Here is a 21393-nt window from a genome sequence, read left to right on the forward strand (position 1 = left end):
TTTTATGTTTCCAATAATTTAATTTTTTAATATTTTTTAATTCTATTTGAATATTTACATTTTTTTAATTTTTTAATATTTTTATATTTATAATAATTTTAATTTTTTTTTAATATTTTGTTTTTATATTTCTTAATATTTTTTTATGTTTTATTTTTTTTTAATAAACATATTTTTTTACTTGAATATTTTTTTAAATCATTTTTTTTATATATTTTTTTTATATATTTTTAAATATTTTTTATATTATATTTTTATTTTTTAATATTTTTAATTTTTTTATATATGTTTTTTTATTTTTAAATTTTTTTTTTTTTTATTTTTTTTTTAATTTTTTTTTTAATTTTTTTTTTTATATTTAAAAAAAAAAATTTTGTTTTTATATATTTTTTCTTTTCACCTTTTTTCAATCAATTATGTGGCAACTTTTATTCTTCCATTCCCTTATAAATGCTCACTCTGTGCCTGCAATTTATTTCAATTAAATTTGATTAACATATCGGCCAGACTTTAAAAATGCGCAGAAAATAAAACAAAAAAGTGGAGCCAACAATAAAGAAAGAACTAAAGTTCCATACCAACACTTGTATCGGCATGTATGCGTTAATGTATAAGTATAGAAATGTATATGTATGTTAGTAAAAACTGAGAGTAATTGGAGCAATAACAGAGAAAACTGTCAACAGCATCCACTGTTCATGCTCAAAGCGCCGCCTCTACCCTCAGGCGCCCTTTTTGAGCTACTGAACTATGTACATACTCTTTATTACTTTTATGTTACTTCCCTTTTCTGTATTAACAAACATTTTTCTGTGTAGAATGAAGTCAAAAGGAAAACTTCGAAAGTTACGAAAATTTACATATTGAAGGCTGAAAATCTATGTACAGCGAATATTTTTAGTAAACAAAGCATTTATTTAAAGAAATTAGTACTCACATACATATACACGGGCATTTTTGTAAATCTGTGAGCAAACAGCGGCACATGCCTGCATTTGCCGAACTACGAACAATATTTGAAGGCCACAATTTTCTCTATAAAGAAATGAGAGCAACGCCACCACCGCCGCATCCTGGCCGGTCCAAAGACAATACAAACCTACATACAAATAATATTATCATATTTTTTTCAGTTCGTCAATAATTTTAGTTCATATTTTGGCTTTGTTCTTTAATTTTTTTTGTTTACCCATTGCTTTTGTATTATTTGCCTTTTGTCTTGTTTGTGTTGTTGTACCTTTTAAATGTATCTTTCAGCTGGCAAGGGTTAGCTTAGCTGTCTTCCGCGCGTGCTCCTTGAAATTTGCCTGGCACAAATATGTTTTTCATCTCATCTTACTTATTCTTGTTTACTTCATTTGCACTTTGTTGTTGTTGCATGCATTTGTGTTATGTTGCGGACGCGCTTGAACCTTTTTCAATTGTTTCACTCATTTGTCGACACTTGGCTCTTTGTATATGTATGTGTGCTACCTGCGCCTGAAATATAACCACAAACATATTGATTCTTTGTAAACAACAACAACACATATTTACTTGTGTACGTGACAGCAAAAGATGCACTTTTTTCTTTGAAGCACTTTGAAGTGTGTGTAGCAGGGGGTGACTACTTTTGTAGGAAAAAAGACAAAAATTATAATGAAAATGCTAATGATTTGGTCAAGTAGTAATTTCCTTCCGCTTTTCTTGTCACACGCATACATTTATATATTTTTATACTATGGAACATGGACGGAAGTTAAGTAACATGCTTAGAAGTCTAAAGTGTGTGTCTTAGAAAGACTTCTTACGCATAATTTTATGTGCATTAGAGTTAATTTTACCTGTAATTACATAACAAGTCTTCTATGCAACATGTGCGCAGGCTTTCTTTTTCCTTTTTTTTTATAAAAACCAAGAAAAAACCTTAATTTCGGTTCGGTAGCTGTAATACCTTTCACAGTTACATTTCATATACAAAAAAGTGTGTAAAAATATCTTTATCTTGATTTTGATAGCTCAGTTTGTATGGCAGCTATAGGCTATAGTGCTCCGATGTGATATATTTTATTTAGCGTTGTCTTATGCAATAAATTATACCAAATTTCGTGCAGATATCTTGTCAAACGAAAAAGTTTTCCATACAAGAACTTAATCGGTCGTTTGTATGGCGGCTATATGCTATGGTGGTCCGATGTTGGCGTTGCCGACAAATGAGCAGTTTCTTGGAGAGAAAAGGACGTGTGCAACGTTTCAGTTCGATATCTCGAAAACGAAGCGACTTGTTCTCTTATATACGAAAGACGAACAGAGAGACGGAGTTCGACTCAGGCGTCACCTATATTTTTATATGTATACACTTTAAAAGCTCCCCAACGTTTCCTGCTGAATGTTATAAACTTCGTGGCAAACTTAATATTTTCTGCTCAGGGTATAAAACTCGACGTGAGGTAGTTTTCTTAGAGGTCAACTCTTAATTTTTTGTTAGTATTAAATATAAAGTCTTAATTTTTATAAACAAACCCGATATACATACATTTGTATCTATGTATTTAGTACTCTTATGTATTCCAAAAAGTTATTAATTTGGGGTACCCGAGCTTACAGTCATTGGAGGGATAAAAAATCTCGTCCGTTCATATTACGTAGACCAGGTCGCCGCTAGAACGATATTATCTCTAGGAAAGATTGGAAATTTGTAGGTTAACATTGGGACCGAGGGTATCTAAAAATGTTATATAGGATTTGCAGGAAATGTCTAGAGTAAGGTTCCAGGGAAAACATAGAGCATCTCTTCTGCACTTGTCCCTCATTGGCAAGGCTATGCTGTAAGCATCTCGAATCCCCACGGTATGATACACTGGTAGAGGTAACGATAGTGAGACCACAGAGTCTGTTAAAATTGGCGTCAAACACAGACATCATAAAGGATGACTACTCCAAATGGACCTAGTAACTGAACTCCAACTCATTGGCCTACCAGATTAACCTAACCTAACCTATGTATATAGGATTTGGATCAAATTTAAATCTCATAAGCAATTAAAATCGTTTCCAAGATACGATAACTTAATACTCTAATCTAATCTAATATTAAAAACATATTTAGCTTGTAGATATGAAATATGTCTATTATTTAAATTAAATAGTTTATTATATCTTTTATAATGTAATTAGTGCCACACTTCCGTCTAACAAACCGCCTCCACTTGTCTAATTTTTTTTCCTCATACATCTATGTATCTACACTTATATATAAATATCTAAGCATTTTACTGTCTGTGATTTAATTTAATATTTGCGCCCGGTGACAATACCCAAGTCAAGTCCAGTCCAGTCAGCAAGCTGCATTAGAGCTCATGGAATTTATGGTGTGCGTCAGCTTCCTTGCTCACCCTTGTACCCACTTGCGAATATGAATGTGCAAATTCCAAGGAAATTTGGGCAATTATGATAACCACACATACCTAAGAACTTATGTACATTAAGAATTTAAGTGAGTTAAATGGGTAAAGTGAAATTAAAGAGCGGGGACGGAATGAATGAGGAACAACCGCACATTATGAGTTCATACAAACGATTTATTCGGTTATTTAATTAAATAATAACACTTTTGAAGAACTTAAGTAGTAAGAATGAGGGCTGTGAAGTTGAAATGCTTGTATGATATATACATTATACCTAAAAATAATAATGCGATCATTCTAGTAGAAGTGGTAGTAGTTGAAAGTTGTCTGCAATAATTAATTATTATAAAAACATTGTGGTCATTGAATCTGCGAAGTAGACCTTAAAAAAGCGCCATTGAATAATTCAATGTCATAATGTAACGTTTACGACTTGGGCGACTTACATAGGTGTGAGACTTTGATAGTTGGTTAACTGTTTAATTTAGCATTAATTGAATGGAATTGCAGTCTATACTCAATTGAATACGTGTATTTTATATTCTTTAATTATAAAAAAGTCACAATATATGTATACCCTGAACAAAACACTCAGAAGCAAGGAAAGAAGAATGAAGGCTCTGTATTTTCGCGTACTAGTCAATCAGTTTTTGCGATATCGAACTGAAATTTTGCACACGCTTTTTTCTTTTCAAGAAGCTGCTCATTTGCTGGAACCGCCGGTATCGGATCATTACACGATATAGCTGGCATACAAAGTGATCGATCAGATGAAGACCTTGTAGAGAAAATTTTTTTATTTGACAGGTTATCTTTATCAAATTTGGCATAGCTCATTGTCCAAGACAGCGCTACAAGCTCTGAATAAATTGTACAGATCGGATCACTATAGCATATAGCTGTCATACAAAGTGATCTATGAAATTGACGACCTTGTGTGGAAAACTTTTTTGTTCGACAAGATATCTTTATGAAATTTGGCAGAGTTCATTGTCCAAGACAGCGCTACAAGCTCTGAAAAAATGCTGCAGATCGGATCACCATAGCATATAGCTACCGTGCAAATTAATCGATCAATTGAAGACCTTGTACGGAAAACTTTTTTGTTCGACAAGTTATATTTATGAAATTTGGCAGAATTCATTGTCCAAGACAGTGCTACAAGCTCTGAAAAAATGCTGCAGATCGGATCACCATAGCATATAGCTACCATGCAAATTAATCGATCAATTGAAAACCTTGTACGGAAAACTTTTTTGTTCGACAAGTTATATTTATGAAATTTGGTATAGCTCATTGTCCAAGACAGCGCTACAAGCTCTGAATAAATTGTACAGATCGGATCACTATAGCATATAGCTGCCATACAAAGTGATCGAAGGATTAAAGACCTTGTACGGAAACCTTTTTTTATTCGACAAATTATCTTAACGAAATTTGACATAAAGTATCGCCTAAGAGAGCGCAACCAATGCCGAACATATTGTGCAGATCGGATCACTAAAGCATATAGCTACCATACAAACTGATCAATCAGATGAAGACCCTGAAGGGAAAACTTTTTTGTTTGACAAGATCTTTTCACGAAATTAGGCATAGATCATTGTCCAAGCGCTGTTGTACTACATTCTCTGAACAAATTGTATAGATCGGATCACTATATCATCTAGCTGCTATATAAACTAATCGATCGACAAAACCTTTTTAACCTCTTATGCTTATAGAATTGTATCTGTGAAGGATATTAGAGCTTCGGTGCAGCCGAAATTAACGTTTTTTTCTTCTTTTACTTTTCTACAAATGTCACAATATATTTTCAAATGTTCTACATACATTCAATTTCCGCATAGAAAACCCATCAACACAGATAAATTTTCCAATTTCTACGTCAAACACTGCATTTACAACTGAAATCAATACAATTTAATAGATCATTACGTTGACAACAAAAAAACAGATGTCAACAATAAGACAACAACGCCATTAGCACTATAAAACTACCCATCAGCGCTATAATTCCCAGGCAGCACAATGCTTTGACATTGTGTTTGAATATTGCAATTTAAAATGCTTCACGGTTTACATTAAAATACGATCTCAGTTGTTTTTGTTGTACTCACTGCTACTTCAAATTCAGTTCAATCGCAAATCGCGCACTTTGTTCGCGCAATAATACCAAATTTGTAAAGTAGCCCCTATTAAAGTCGATTAATTCGCCCCTTCGCTTTTGCCGTTTCACAAACATTGATTTTCAAAACGTAATTAACTGCATTTCGTCGCAAAAATAAATCACAACAAAAAGGCAAAAATGGAAAAATAAACAATAAATATACGAGTATGTGAAAAATACGAGCACTTTTTGCGCTTAATCGAAAATAAAATCCATTTATGGTTAAACTACTGGGGGCAAATAATTACAGATTCGTTACACTCATACGCCATTAAGTGGCTTCAAAACTTTTTTTGCTAACAAATCTGTAAACTTTTGAAAAATTCAACTAATTGTTGTTACACCCACACACGATTGGCGCCGGCAATCGAATTTAGTTGGAAAATTTTCCATGATTTTAATGAACTGAAAAGTTTTTGATACCGTTGGATTGTTGTTGTGCGCGAAAGTTCATTTGAATTATAATATTTCGATGTGTCAAGAATGCACTTGCAATTGAAGTTGAATATTGAAATCAATTAAGCAAAAAATTACGGATATTTTGTTTTGATAAGTAGAAGAATTTTACAAAATAAATCATACAATCCAAAGAAAATATAGAAATCAATGTTTTTTTGCAAAATTCAAAGCTATCTCACTTGATGCCAGATTTCCACATTGATGCTAGAGTTATTGCAGAACGCTGTGACTACTGAAACGGTTTAAAATATTTCGGTTTAATTTCTTTATATGTGACCTGGTCTACGAAAAGGTCTACGAAAAGGGAGTTAACGTGCGAAAACTAGTTTTCTGGGAAAAGCTGTTAAAAATAATCGTCAGTTTCTCGTTATCTCATTAATTGTTCTCCTTTTTTTGACACCAGGTCACATATAAGAAATCCATTAAAAAAAAGTTGTAATTGCTTCGTGTCAGGTCAATACTATAAAATGGATACATAATAATAACTTCCCAACCAAGTTTTCAAAGCTTCTTGGGACTTATCATCATATGGAACCTGAGAACCTGGTCGTGATACGGTCCATGAGGTTTTTTGCGATAGCTCGTATGGCATTCATGCATCGAGCTTATTTTTGTATCCACAATATTATAATATAACAGTGCTTATAACTTAGTAAAAGCTTTTGTTAAAGCGGTTGTCTGGAGCCAGTTTACGTGGCATGGCGCAAGTTAGTTGTCATCGAAATCACCTGACAGTAGTCCTGCTGTTTCCACGGGGTCAGGCCATTGGGAGAGGGCTGTTAGATAAGTGCGATTCATTGGGCATGCAAAGAAGGTGGTTAGAGCCATGCTGGGACTTGTTACAGAGATTGAGTCGGTAAAGGTCTGAATGTCTTCACTGGGCTTGTCATCTAGCATTGTACAGGGTTTGTCCGGAAAGTTATAGAACTGATTTTCTTCCACCGCGACTGTACTTCGGAGCGTGCGTGCACCGACTGGATGCGGTAGAGGGCGTTCCTAACTAACGAACGAGTTTGTCGGCTGTCTCCGAGCGTCTGGGCAAACATTTTCAGGTGACGTGTTGCAAGTCGAAAATACAGCGTTCGTTAAATCTACGACAGAGACGTTTGATACGATCAAGCAGGTTTTCCCAGATGTTGCTTTAGCAATAAGTGGTGTGTTTCGGCGGCACCAGACCTTTCTGGAGGGCCGGGAAGAGTTCGCTGATGAAGACCGTGCTGGGAGACCTGCGACTTCGACAAACACCGACAATGTGACTCGTGTGCGCAAAGTTTTGAACTCAGACCGTCGACTAAGTATTCGTTTAATTGCCCTGTTATTTAAAAAAATTTATCAAAATTTGTGGTTCATGACTCACATAATGACCCTCCGATAAGACATCACAGCCGTTTGGAAGCTGCACCACCATAACGCTCCGGCTCTCACCGCCTTTCTTGTGAACAGCTACCTAACCAGGGTCGTCATCCTAACGCTTCCGCAGCCGCCCTACAGCCCAAATGTAGACTTTTTTGTTTCTTTGTCTGAAAAGTCCAATGAAAGGGGATCCAAGCAGAATGCACATCGGCTCTTACGTTTGTTCCGGAGAATGCTTTCCGTGACGCCTTTAATGCTTGAAAATAGTGGTAGATGCGCTGCATCGACGCAGAATGTGTCTACTTTGAAAGTTTTTAAAGAATTGTAACATTACATAACATAACATAATTGGTTCAATCATTTTTTATACCCTGAACAGGGAATATTAAGTTTGTCACGAAGTTTGTAACATCCAGAGGGAATCGTCGGAGACCCTATAAAGTATATATGTATATAAATGATCAGTATGTTGAGCTGACTCGATTTAGCCATGTCCGTCTGTATGTCCGTCTGTCTGTCTGTCTGTCTGTCTGTCTGTCTGTATATATACAAACTAGTCCCTCAGTTTTTAAGATATAGTTTTGAAATTTTGCAAACGTCATTTTATCTTCAAGAAGCTGCTCATTTGTCGGAACGGCCGATATCGGACCACTATAAAATATAGCTGCCATACAAACTGAACGATCGGAAAAAAGTTCTTGTTTGGAAAGCTTTCACATTTGACAATGTATCTTCACAAAAGTTGGCACAGGTCATTTTTTAGAGCAACAACGTAATCTCCGAAGAAATTGTTCAGATTGGCTTACTATAGCATATAGCTGTCATACAAACTGAACGATCGGAAACAAGTTCTTGTATGGACAACTTTCACATTTGACAAGATATATTAACGAAATTTAGTATATATTATTTTCTAAAGCAACAATGTAATCTCCGAAGAAATTGATCAGATCGGCTTACTATAGCATATAGCTGCGATACAAACTGAACGATCGGAAAAAAGTTTTTGTATGGAAAACTTTTGCATTTGACAAGACATATTCACGAAATTCGGTATAGATTATTTTCTAAGGCAACAATGTAATCTCCGAAGAAATTGATCAGATCGGTTAACTATAGCATATAGCTGCCATACAAACTGAACTATCGGAAACAAGTTCTTGTATGGAAAACTTTTGCATTTGACTAGATATATTCACGAAATTTGGTATAGGTTATTTTCTAAGGCAAAAATGTAATCTCCGAAGAAATTGTTCAGATTGGCTTACTATAGCATATAGCTGCCATACAAACTGAACGATCGGAAACAAGTTCTTGTATGGACAACTTTCACATTTGACAAGATATATTAACGAAATTTAGTATATATTATTTTCTAAAGCAACAATGTAATCTCCGAAGAAATTGATCAGATCGGCTAACTATAGCATATAGCTTCCATACAAACTAAACACATAATTACTAACAGAAATGCACCTGTGAAGGGTATTTAGCTTCGGTGCAACCGAAGTTAACGTTTTTTCAACCGATTACACTCGTAAAACGCGAGATACAGACCTTATATTTATAGAAAATTGATATTGCCATTTCTGCTTGTATAAAACAGAAAATATATAAATTATTAGGAATCTGTAATTTAAATAGCTCTATTAAAATTGTTGATCAAAGATAATATCACAGTTTTCTTTAATAAAATGCTTTGCGCAACATAATATGAGCTTAAAATAACGGTAATATATATTTTCTTCGCACATATAACCTAAAAGCATTGCGTTAAGCAATCTAACACTTGATTGTAATTACAATATTTTTGTTCAAATATTTTTATTCAATACTTAACTTTTTCACCTAGCCATTTTCAACGATCCAAGCAGATAATCCGCTGCATATGGGCACTTAATTTTGATGCAATTATTTGTTTCTTATTTTTAGTTGGTTTGTTTTTCTTTTTTTGCTTTGTTTTTCTTTTTCCGCCTATTTCAAGCGCCTAATCAATATTTTTACACCTCATAACAGTTTTCACTTTGCAGCGTTTGGAGAATTTTTCACGCCACTGCACACGCCTGCTTATTTTCTACGATTTCCTACTTCAATTGCTTGCAAGATGTTTTACAACACCACAAAATGCCAAGCGCTGGGCTTGATTGCACCTAATCTCGTTTGTAATGCATGCTCATTACTAAATTCAGCGGCGTTGTTATCAATTGCAGAGTGACGCCGCTGCTGCCGCGCCAATTAACACCACCGACATTGCATTGGCAATTGAGCTTAAGCAGCAGGTGCAGCTACTTCAGCGATGTTTCTACTATTGTTTGCAACAAAATCTAACACCTCAGGGTGCAGCGCGCTAATTACTCCAATGGCAAGTGAATATTACACCTGTGCGCAACAACAACAACTCGTGCAATAACAGCGTTGCTCAGCTGTAAAGCGGAAAACTGAAAATCCCAAGTGTTTTGTTGACTTGTTCACACCTTCGCAGCTACTTAATTAAACGCTTATGGTCAGTTGCTTCAATGATAACTGCATTAAGCTGCGCTAGCTGTGAGAGCAATTGCTGTTGTTGCCTGCACAGCGTCAACTTGTTGCATGCGCCTAATAATTTTGTTAGCAGCACATAAGTAAATTGCCATAGAATCGATATGTGTCAAATTTGAATATAAACATACATACAAAAGACGTACAGTTAGGTGCATATTAATAGCAGTGCTAGTTGGAATATGCTTCAGTGCAAAAAACTGAAATATTTGTAATAGTAATATGAAGTAGACTTGTCATACAATAGTCGTTGGCCTTAAGAACTCACTTCGACTCCAAAAAATTTTTCTTTTCTGGATATTGTTTTTTTGAAGAGACATTTTACTATAAATGCAATAAGGTAATGATCGCAGGACCAGTGCACTTTTTGATTTTTGACAAAATGGCGGCTTCCCGAAAAAATTCGGTTTTGTGCAAAAATTTGATTCCCTTACCTTTGTTAGCGTCGCATCATCGTTACATTTCAAGATTTTCACTCCACTAATCGATCCTGCTCCATCAAATGACGACATGGGTGCGCTCGATTCGGCGTCCATTCGCGAGAAGAGAGCTTCCAATAGCTTCATTTCCACTATTTGCCACCGCTTCTTTGACATTTGTCCCAGCGGGTTACTGCGATCTATGAGCGCGACGCTCAAATGGCGTTTCGTAATATCATTGGCTGCCGCCGCTGTCTTGGACGTTGTCGGCTTGTCATCCGCGTGTTTCACATCTAGCTTCTCGGCTACATCTTTGCACTTCCTCTTTTTCAAGGGCGCCTTCGGTTCGCTATCCATCATTCCACTGCCTCAGTCCAGCGATATGCTCCTCAATGCGCTTAGCTTACGCTGGATCCGAGGCATTACACGAATTTCGTGTGGCGAAGTGTGCCCGGCCGTTCCTCACCTCCTTTCTAGCCCAAGCCAGACGTTACACATCTTCTTCTTTCAGGCTGGACTTGCCTTCGATACGCTGCATATTCCGACCGCGGCTTTGTACTTCGCTTTTGCCTTCAACCCCTCCTTGCTTGGCTGTTTACGAGGCCCTCTTTCGTTGGCAGAGTTGGAAACCTCGGTGACCTGCCCAGAAGAGCGAGAAGTTATGTTTTCTTTTCTGCGTTTATGCTTACAGCGCTTTCTTGGTCCGTGTGTTCATGGACTGTGTCACCTGTGCGCTGTAAAGCTGGTTTGGCAGTAGTACTATAACCACCGCAACCTGCTTGCGTTACAGTGGAGGTGGGGTCGCTGGCGACAGAGCTTACAAGATCGCTGTGTCCGCTGGTAGTAGCAGCCTTTTCCAAAACCGACGTTAGGACCGATATCCCAGTCTGCTTCGTTCCTTTGCTGACCTCCAAGTTTTTGATACGGGGGTCTCTATCCCTAGCGTTTTAAACCTACTGCTGGGTACCTCATTAGCAATGGTCGTTCTATTGCCCATTCACCTACTTTTGAAGATGCATACGCAGTCGTACATAAGGGGATGATTGAGAAAATACGTGAGCGTATAAAGCAGTCCTACATAAGGGGATGATTGGGAAAATACTTGAGCCTTCGCTAGGAGCTTGAAATCATGACATTGTAAGCAGCGTCACCCATTCCCCAGTCGACACCCGCGCGATGGATAAAGCTAAAAGGAATTTTTGCAGACCCAACCAATCCCGGTAACGTAGGATGTATTAGAAATCATCCCCAAATGAGCACTGCTATTTTTTCCAACATACCTGTCTATGCACATACGAGTCGCAGTTAGTCCTTTCGCCGTTGCCATAGTTATTTCAGCGAGTTGTCAAAACAAAAGCGCTACTTCAGTAGCTCGCATATATGTATGTATGTAAATCGACATTGCCTTCAATTTTCGTTTTGTCCATTTGAAATCAGTATTAATTTTCACACTTTCGCATTTATCGGTTGTGTATTGCTTGGCGTTATTTCGTGATTTGTACGCGTTTGTAGATTTTTTAGCGCAATTCAGTGCATAAACATAAGTTTGCTAATTTCTAAATATAAAATTTGTGCTCAAAAAGTTTGTGTTTTTTTGTGTGCCACAAACACCAGCATGCATACAAACAAATGTATGTATGTATGTACAGCTGTAGGCACGCACTTTTCACATAATATTATATTTTTAGGCAATTTGTTACGTTTACTCTCGCATTAAGTAGTGCATTTCCCAGCGCCGTCAGACGTCATCTTCATCTTCGAAGCGTGCGCGCTCGGCCAGCGCGCGGCTGTGTGAAATGTGAGTTCCCATTATTTGGATTTTTGTGCCTGTCATTTTTTCGTCTGTTGCACTTTTTCACTATTTCTAAAGACGCGTTGCAATGAGTTGCTCATTTGTCGCAATTTGTTGCAGAACTGTGTCAATATTTTTATCGTGACGTTGCTTGGGCTGGCATTTTTAAAAATACTCACATTTGTGTTTAATGAGTGTATATTTTTTTGAGACCATCCAATTGTGTTTTATTGCAGCATTTTGGACTGATAATTCTTCATTATTGTGACATAAAATGTACGTTTAAGCAGGCAATATTAATTTTATGATTTTTAAAATTATACTAATAGCGCTCAGATACAAAAATAACGCAAATATGAGTGAATAATTATTCGTTTTAATTTTTATTAGCAACTGTGAAGGATCTATTTTACTTTTTATACAAATAGACAGTAAAGCTGTATATATTCTTTTTACTTAGAAGCTTATATGTACATACATATGTATGTGTTAAAGATGTTTATAAGTAATGGTGGTAAATTCATACAGCCACTCTGATAGAAACCGTCGTCACTATTGGTAAAACAGTGGACTTTTCAAAACTTTTAGAAAAATCGTACGAAATACAAATTGTGATAAAATTTATTTAAATTCCCCGGGTAAATGATATTTCAATAAATTTTATTTTGCTAAGTTGGTAGGTCTGTCCTTAATTACTATGCCAAATATGAGAGCAGTCTGTGAACCAGTTTGTTTACAGCAGCTGCTTAAGTCGGTACACCTCAGTAGATTGTTGCGATTTTTACAATGGATAAAAATACCGAACAAAGAACTTGTCTCAAATTTTGTATTTCTAATCAAATTTCGTGTGCGGAATCATTGCTAATAGAAAAGGCTTACAGCGATTCAGTTTTATCAAAGACGAAAGCTCACGAATGGTGAGCTTTCAAAGACAGTCCAGAGATCATTGAAGACATGCCTCGTTCAGGACGACCTTCGACCTCTTAAAGTGATAAAAATATTAAAAATGGCCCTTGAAAATCGTCAGGGAAGTGTTAGAAAGATGGAAAGAGAGCTCGACATCTCTTGCGGGTCCGTTCGAATGATTTTGGTAGATATTTTGGGTATGAAACGCTTTCTTGCTCGACTCGTCCCGTTAAAGCAAGTCTCTTTGGACATCCTTGATCGTGCGAATTCCGATCCCACATTCATGGAGAGTATTATAACTGCCGATGAGACATGAGTTTATGAGTTTGATATACAAACAAGTCAACAATCATCGGAATGGAGGAAAAAAGGCCACAATTATTAATAGTTATTTATAATTTCCGGAACTTTTTTATCACAATATTCGATACAGAAAACTGTAGTTATCACTTCATAACAGGTATGGACTATAGCGAGTTACTATCGGTGTGTGTGGCATGGCGTTGTCACACAATTCCTCGATTGTGCCATTCGCTGTGTGGTTTGGGACGCCGTCCTATTGGAACCACATATTATCCAAGTCCATATCCAATTCGAGCCAAAAATATTTGGTTATTATTGAGCAGTAGCGATTCCCATTCACAGTAACGTGCCGGTCTTGATCATCACGGTATGAGTACGGCCAATGACGCCGCCGGCCCATAAACCGCACAAAACCGTAATTTTTTCCGGATATAGGGGGGCTCATGGAGTACGTGTGGATTGGTGCTTGACCAATAACGCATATTTTGCGTATTAACGAAGCCATTCAGCCAAAAATTAGCCTCATCACTGAAGCTGATTTTTCGATGAAAATCCGGATCATTTTCAAGTTGTTGCTCAGTCCAATTCACGAACATACGACGATTCTGCTGGTCAAGCGACTTCAGTTCTTGAGTCAATTTAATCTTGTACGATGTAGGCCAAGATCTTTTCGCCAAATTCGCCACATTGACGTCACAGAGATGCCCATCGCTTGAAAACGGCGTGTGAGGGACTGATTTGGGTATTCCTCAATTGATGCGCCAGCGGCAACAATATTCTCGACTCTACGGGCACTTCTTTGTCTCACTGACACGGCAACATTTTATACTGTGCCTGTAGATTAAAGTTTTTCCACTAGATACTCAATTGTTGATCTGACAGGACGATTACGACGACCATAAATTGAACTTATCGCGCTTTCAGTTGAGGCTCCTGTGTAAGGGCTGAGAAATTCCTCAAAAAATTTGCGTTCGGTTTTAATCTTTTCTACTTTGTTTAGAGTCTTAACAGGCATCTCCCAAATAATTTTATATCAGGAAAAAATAAATATCTAATGTGCTAGGCTCAAAATGCAAATCTGTATTAACGAGAAAGTCTATAATCTCGCAAGTTTTCGATCAATTGACATTTTTCTTTTCATTCTAAGTATTTTCATAACTCTAAATATATTCTTAAATGGTAAAATGAGGCCGGTTGCTTAGTAATAGTAAAATGAAATGAAAAAGTTGGGAATTGTCTAATTATTGGTTTCTTGGCAGATGTCGCCAGTTCTAAGAAAACATTAAACTTTAAACAAATTAGCCATTTCATTACTCATTGAGTTCCTGGCTTACTTATAACTGATGCGTGGAGATTTTGCCAGCGAAACCAGAGAATCGAGGTTCATTCGCTTGAAAAGGTTACTCAAGCAGAATTATTGTTGCCTTGTTCTTGTTGGCTAACATAATTTATCGAGCCGGGTTCTATCGTTTCTCTAAACGCTTAATCATATAAAATTGTGAAAATATTTGTTTTCTAGAGTTTCAAATTTGTTCTTGTGGATAGAAAACATTTTTTCAGTACCTTAATAAGTACAAAAAAAACTACCGCTATTAAAAACGGTTCATCATCAGTTGTTCAAGAGTGAATTTGAAATTGCAGAGAAACCAGCCTACGCCACTCTATAACAACTGATCTCAAAACTGACCCAAATTGAATTGCAAAATTTTCATTTCATAAGAAAATTTTATTTACCTCAAAGTTCCCATTCTTTGTTCTCCCCTTTTATGGTGTTCTATTTTCTTTTAATCGCTTTTTTACGTTGACCAGCTGCCCCTCTGACTGCAAAAGTTCACAGTGAGCAGCAAATAAATCATTTCGAAATTCGTTCATTAATTTACAACGCACAGCAAATGTTCTTCAACGTATTTTTAGGTGACTCGCTCTCTTTGAGTTTTCAGTTTTTCTCTCAATTTTTTTTTGTACAAACATATCCATTAACAACTACGCGACAGCGCTCCAACTTGCTGCTACCCCTTTCGCACCATTTTCGGCACAGGTGAATCTCGCCGGCGTTGCTGCAAAAATAAATGCAAAAACAACAAGTGCAATAATGAGACTAAAACAACAAAATATACCGACTATAAAAAAATATTGCTGATGCATGCAACTGCAGGCCATTTTGCACGGATTTACAATAACGCAGCGCTAGGAGCAAATGACTCATTGCGTGAGGCGCGCGTCTGTACTGGCGCTACTTTCGCTATTTTAGAACTAAAAACGTGAACACGTAGCAAAAAAACCAAAAAATACTAGAAAAAAGATTGCAATAAACATTAAAAGGAGTCCCGTTTGTTTATCGCAACCGTGCTTTTTATAGGCGGAGAAAAGAAGGGCAAACGAAGTTTTGGCGGCAATTCAAATTTCGGAACTTTTGGTGGCCTCATTCGATGTTGTGGTAGGGGATTTGCTTTAATCTTGCTTCTATTAGTTTTTTATACCCTTATGGGCTGGCAGCAGTACTCATAAGTTTGTCACAAAGTTTCGAACGCCCAGAAGTAAACGTCGATTTGGCTGTGTTCGCCTTTCTGTCCGTATACACCCCAACTAGTCCCTCAGTTCGTGAGATACCGCTTTGAAATTTTGCACATGACATTTTCTCCTCAATAAACTGCTTATTTATTGGAATCGTCGCTATCGGACGTCTTTAACGTATAGCTGCCACACAAACTGACCAATCGAAATAAAGTCTTTGTATGGAAAAGTTTTCCGTTATCCACGATATCCTCACGAATTTCGGGATTTAATATTGCCCAAAGCAATGATATAATCTCCGTAGAAATTTTTCAGATCGGGCGACGATAGCATATAGCTGTCATACAAACTGACCACTCAAAATCAAATCCATTTATGAAAAAGTTTTTCATTAGACAAGATATCCTCACGAAATTTGATATAAGTTATTCTCCAAGTCAACGTTATAATCTCTAAAGAAATTGTGCAGATCGGACGACTATAGCATATAGCTGCCATACAAACTGACTCTTTAAAATAAAGTCCTTGTATGAGAAACTTTTTTATTTGATAAATTATTCTCACGAAATCTTGCATAAATTTTTGTACAAAGCAACGCTATAATCTCTAAAGAAATTGTGCAGATCGAGCCACTATAGCATATAGCTGCCATACAAACTGACTCTTTAAAATAAAGTCCTTGTATGAGAAACTTTTTTATTTGATAAATTATTCTCACGAAATCTTGCATAAATTTTTGTACAAAGCAACGCTATAATCTCTAAAGAAATTGTGCAGATCGGACGACTATAGCATATAGCTGCCATGCAAACTGCCCGATCAAAACCAAATTTTCATATACATAGAAATCAATTTTATTTGTGAAGGGTATTATAGGTTAGATGCGAAGTTAACAATTTTTATTGTTCTAATTTAATTTTTCGACGGGTCTTGCATGCGCATGGCTTTTGATGTGTAAATAAAACTTCAAACGGTGTGAGAGTGTGTGTATGTACTTATGTGTTTCGAGTGTAAGCATGCCTGTAGGTCTGAATTTATTTATGACTTGCAACGAGTCATCAGCATAATAAAAACAAAAAACCCAAAAACAAAATAAATATACAAATTGATTAATAAATTTTAACACGAAACGCTGCAGGAAAAGGGTTTGTCAGCGTGACGTCTTTTTGTTTAGATAGCAGCGCGCTTATCAGCACAAACCGGAATGGACGTCGATAACATGGATAAATAAACGCTACCAATGTGATTAGGCAAATTCAAACCAAAGACTGAACAAAAATAAATCAAAAAAGATAAAAAAAATAGAACACTGATAAGGTCAAACTAAAGCAAAACCACAACAACAATACGAAAAAAATTTTAAAAAGTATACAAAAAATACAAAACTAGCATAATACAACATTTGTGCCATCTAAGGACTTGCAGCAGTATACCCTTAACATGCAACAACGTAATGTGCCAAAAACTTATTACATAAAACACAAACCACAACAACCAAAAAAGTAAACAAATTAACGAAACCAAAGATCTTAAACCAAAATTAGTATATAACACCAAATCGAACAACCAAAAATTAAATAAAAAAGTATTTAAAGATAATAAAAAAAAGGAAGAAGCAGACAAAAATCACCAAAAATGTCGGGCATATTTCGTACGCATTCATTGAACAGCACCAGTCACTCAACGCCGCAGAAACGCTACTCCTTTGGCGCTTTTTGGTAAGCACAACTTCGCACTCTCTGCTAAACTCTTAAATACTGTACTAAAAATACATTTTCCTTATGTACTAACTTGTTTATGACCATTTCCGTAGCATTTTGAACAGACATAAAATGCATGCGTTGCCACTTTTTCAACGAAGCAATAAAATATAGCGCTGAAATTAATCAAGCATTGGCTGGAACTAAAAATGTCTGTTAAAAAAATAAAAAAAAAAATTGTAACGGAAGTATTTTTCGAACAAATTTATGCATAGTTTTATGTATCAAAGAAACAGAGTAATAAAAATAATTATAAAAAATTGTTTAATGTCATTTATGTCAACAAAATTTATATGGGGTTACTTGTAATGCTTTTTGTGAAAAAAATTGTTAATAAAAAAGTTCTAACTTGCCGTTATCGAAATTCAGATATGACGAACTTGTGAGATTTAATAATTTAAACCAAGTTCTCGAGTTGTCTCCCAAGAAAACAATTTCAGAGTAATTAAATCACTTTTATTCTAACAAAAATCAGCATTCCGCCCAAAATGGCGCCTTGTAACAGTAAATACTAATAATTTATATTATTTCTGTGTTTTTAAGCAAAAATAGTCGAGTCAAGACTAAGTAATTCTCCTTTCAAACGAAGTTTGTAACATAGTTTAATCTATTGATTGAACCTTTGATTTACATATGTATGTATGCTTCAGCAGTGACAAAAATGTTTATCATGACTTCAAGTATCATAATCATTTTATCCAGTAAATCCGTTTGTATATACATTCTAGCCTTTCATTAATCATTATTTTATAACACTGAATCACTTCCGATTGCGTTGTGCTGCTTGAAGCAAAGCAAATCGAAACTTTCGATTCGTTTCTGTTGTCATCAATTTTTCTCGAGAAATTTCTGAGAAACTTTTTTTCCATGCTTTACAAACTTTTGACGCAGTTGTCCTTTTTTTGTCATCGCAAATTAGTTAAACTCACGTAATATCTGAGTGGTTAGTAATATAATAGAAAATTAGCACGTTTTTAAAAAGTTCGTAAAATAGTTAGTTTATTTGTAAATAAAATTCTTATTAAAATATTGAAGTTAAAAAAATAGTATTTTTATTACTTCTTTTCTCTTTTTTCACATCTGTGATTTGTTTTTAATTTCTTTTATATTTGTTTTTAATTTTTTAAAATATTTTTTAAATTATTTACATTTTTCTTTAATTATTTGAAATTTTTTTTTAATTATTTTATTTCAAAAAAATTATTTTCTATTTTTTCACATTTATGATTTGTTTTTAGTTTTTTTAGTTATTTTTATTTTTTAATTTTTTAATATTTTTAAATTAATAACTTTTTATTTTATTACATTAATTTAATTTATTATTTTTAAAGAACATTTTTAGAATTAATTAGAAAAATATTATAAAAAATGTATTAAATTTTGAAAAAAAGAAACTTTTAATATGTATGAATAATCATCGCATCTATCAAAATTCTACATACATTTTAAAATATTTTTTTAGGAAATTTAGATTATTTAGATAATAACTTAAACATATATTAATAAATCTTGAAAAAAATAAATAACTTTCCAAATTTAGAAATATCTATAACTCCTATAAAAAAGTTAATGCATTTTTGAAAATTTAGATTATAAAAAATGAAATTAACAAATCTTAAAAAATAACTATCAAAGTTTATAAACGATGACAGGTCACATAAAAATTGGCATGTATTTTAAAAGTATTTTTTAGAAACTTAGATTATTTAAATAAAGTTAGAACATTTATATTATTTAGAAAAATTAAAAAAAAAATATAAAAAATTAATTTCAAATCATGGTATAAAAAATCGTATACGAATGTTCATGCATTTTTTTCATAAATTGTAAAAAAAAAAAATTATTTTAGAAAATTTAGATTGTTTAAAAAGTTGAGAGAATAATTGTACAGTAATAATAAAATTTATAAAAAATTATAGCTCCTATAAAAATTGTCATGCATTTTAGTATAAAAGCCGTTTAGAAATGTGCATACATTTTATTGCATTGATATTTAAAATATATTTTTTTTAATTTACAAAAAAGTTGTACAAAATATTAATAAATCCTAAAAATAAATACTTAAAATTTATAAACAATAGCTAATATAAAAAAAATGCATGTGCTTTATTGCATAATTTCTGAAAAAATTAGAAAATTTAGATTATTAAAGAGTTTAAAAAATATTAAAAATTAATGAAAAATAAATATTATATATATTTCAAAATTTATATTTAATCATCACTCCTATAATTTTACTTTTGTATTTTATTGCATAAATACTTAAAGAAATTTGATTTTAGAAAATTTAGATTATTTAAAAACAAAATATTAAATATTAAATCTTAGAATAAATAACTTTCAAAATTTTTAAAAAAATCTTTGCGCCCATAAATAAATTCTTAAAATTTTTTTTGAAAAATTTGGTGCATTAAAAAAAAATATTCAAAAAAATATTAATAAATCTTAAAAATATAAATAACTCAAAATTTACAAATAATTATAAATAGTAATAATTATAAAAGTCTTAAGTTTTTTAATAATTATTATTTTTTAAGTTAAAAGTTATATTAAAAATTCATGAAAAATAAGGAAATAACTATTTCATAACTTATAAATAATCTATACTCCTATAAAAATCGCATAATAAATTCTTAAACGATTTTTTTTTTAGAAAATATTGCTTATTTGCCAGAAAAAAACTAAAAGAAAATAATAAATTTAAAAAACATAGAAAATAATGAATAAAACTTATAAAAAAATTTAAAAAACTAAATTAATAAAACTATAAAAAAAATTGTGATAAGTCTTGAGAAAAAATAAATAACTTTCAAAATTATATATGTATAATATTATATAACTATTAAAATCACAATATACAGTCTCAGCAACACCTCTATATGTATGTATGTATGTATATATTTTTTACACCTTTTTCAACAAATACTTTTATTACATAAAATCCATTGACGTTATTTTTATGTGTTTTTGACAAAAATAATTTTTTTTAATAATTTCTATTGACTTGCAAGTCATGTACAAAATGTCTGTTTTAACAACGCAATAAAAGTAAAAGAACTGCCTTAACTTGAAATGCACTTTTTAACGGTTTATTGCATGGTAAGTGCAACTACCGTTTGCCCTACTTGCCCATTGCTCTTTTTTGTCAATATATGTATGCACATAGGTACATACTACTGTGAGTATACATAACTGCATCAATTGCCTTAAACCACAAATATACTCCTTATTGGCGCAATACGCGTGCGGGGCAACACGTGCGCCCTTTTTGCTTGTGGCACATTCAATGCTTTCCAATTCGAGCATACGCTCATTGACACGCATGTATGTATGTATACATATGTGTGCATGTGGTGGTGCGAGAAATTTCTTTCGCCCACTTCACCTTTCATTGAATCATAATAACTTTATAAATAGTTGTTTTTCTGGTTAAACTCAATTTTTCCTTTGTGAAGCCATAAAAATCGTATAAACTAAGTGAATAATATTGCGCATTTGATCAAAAGAAGTGCGAAGAAATGTAAGAAGAAAATCATAACTGCGCTACATCCTCCTTTGTTAGACTTGCCGCACCACCCCCCTCCGTTTAATATTATGTACTTATACAAATACACGTTTGTATTTTAATCGGTCGCGCATGTTTTCTTCACTTCTTCAACAATTATTTCCTTAGATTACATTAAACGGCTTCAAAGTGCATTAAAATGTTCTTCAATTTATCTCAAATGCTCTTAAAGAGCGGTCGACCGTCTTTATCACTTTATTGTAATAATGTTGTTGTTATTTATTTATT

General features: G+C 33.9%; 1 protein-coding gene across 5 annotated transcripts in view; it reads left to right on the forward strand.

The window, feature by feature from the left end:
- Positions 1-21393, forward strand: part of LOC120770117 (centrosomin) — a 63149-nt gene that overhangs the window by 10210 nt on the left and 31546 nt on the right. The window contains exon 2 of one of the 5 annotated variants that reach the window (XM_040097292.1): positions 16979-17558. The exons of the other annotated variants lie outside the window; for them this stretch is intronic. Within the exon in view, the coding sequence (XP_039953226.1) occupies positions 17476-17558 (83 nt within the window). The 5' untranslated portion in view covers positions 16979-17475. The remainder of the gene's footprint in view (positions 1-16978; positions 17559-21393) is intronic. 5 annotated transcript variants of the gene reach the window in all.

This window comes from Bactrocera tryoni, chromosome 3, assembly GCF_016617805.1.
Source record: "Bactrocera tryoni isolate S06 chromosome 3, CSIRO_BtryS06_freeze2, whole genome shotgun sequence".
NCBI classification, from domain to species: domain Eukaryota; kingdom Metazoa; phylum Arthropoda; class Insecta; order Diptera; family Tephritidae; genus Bactrocera; species Bactrocera tryoni.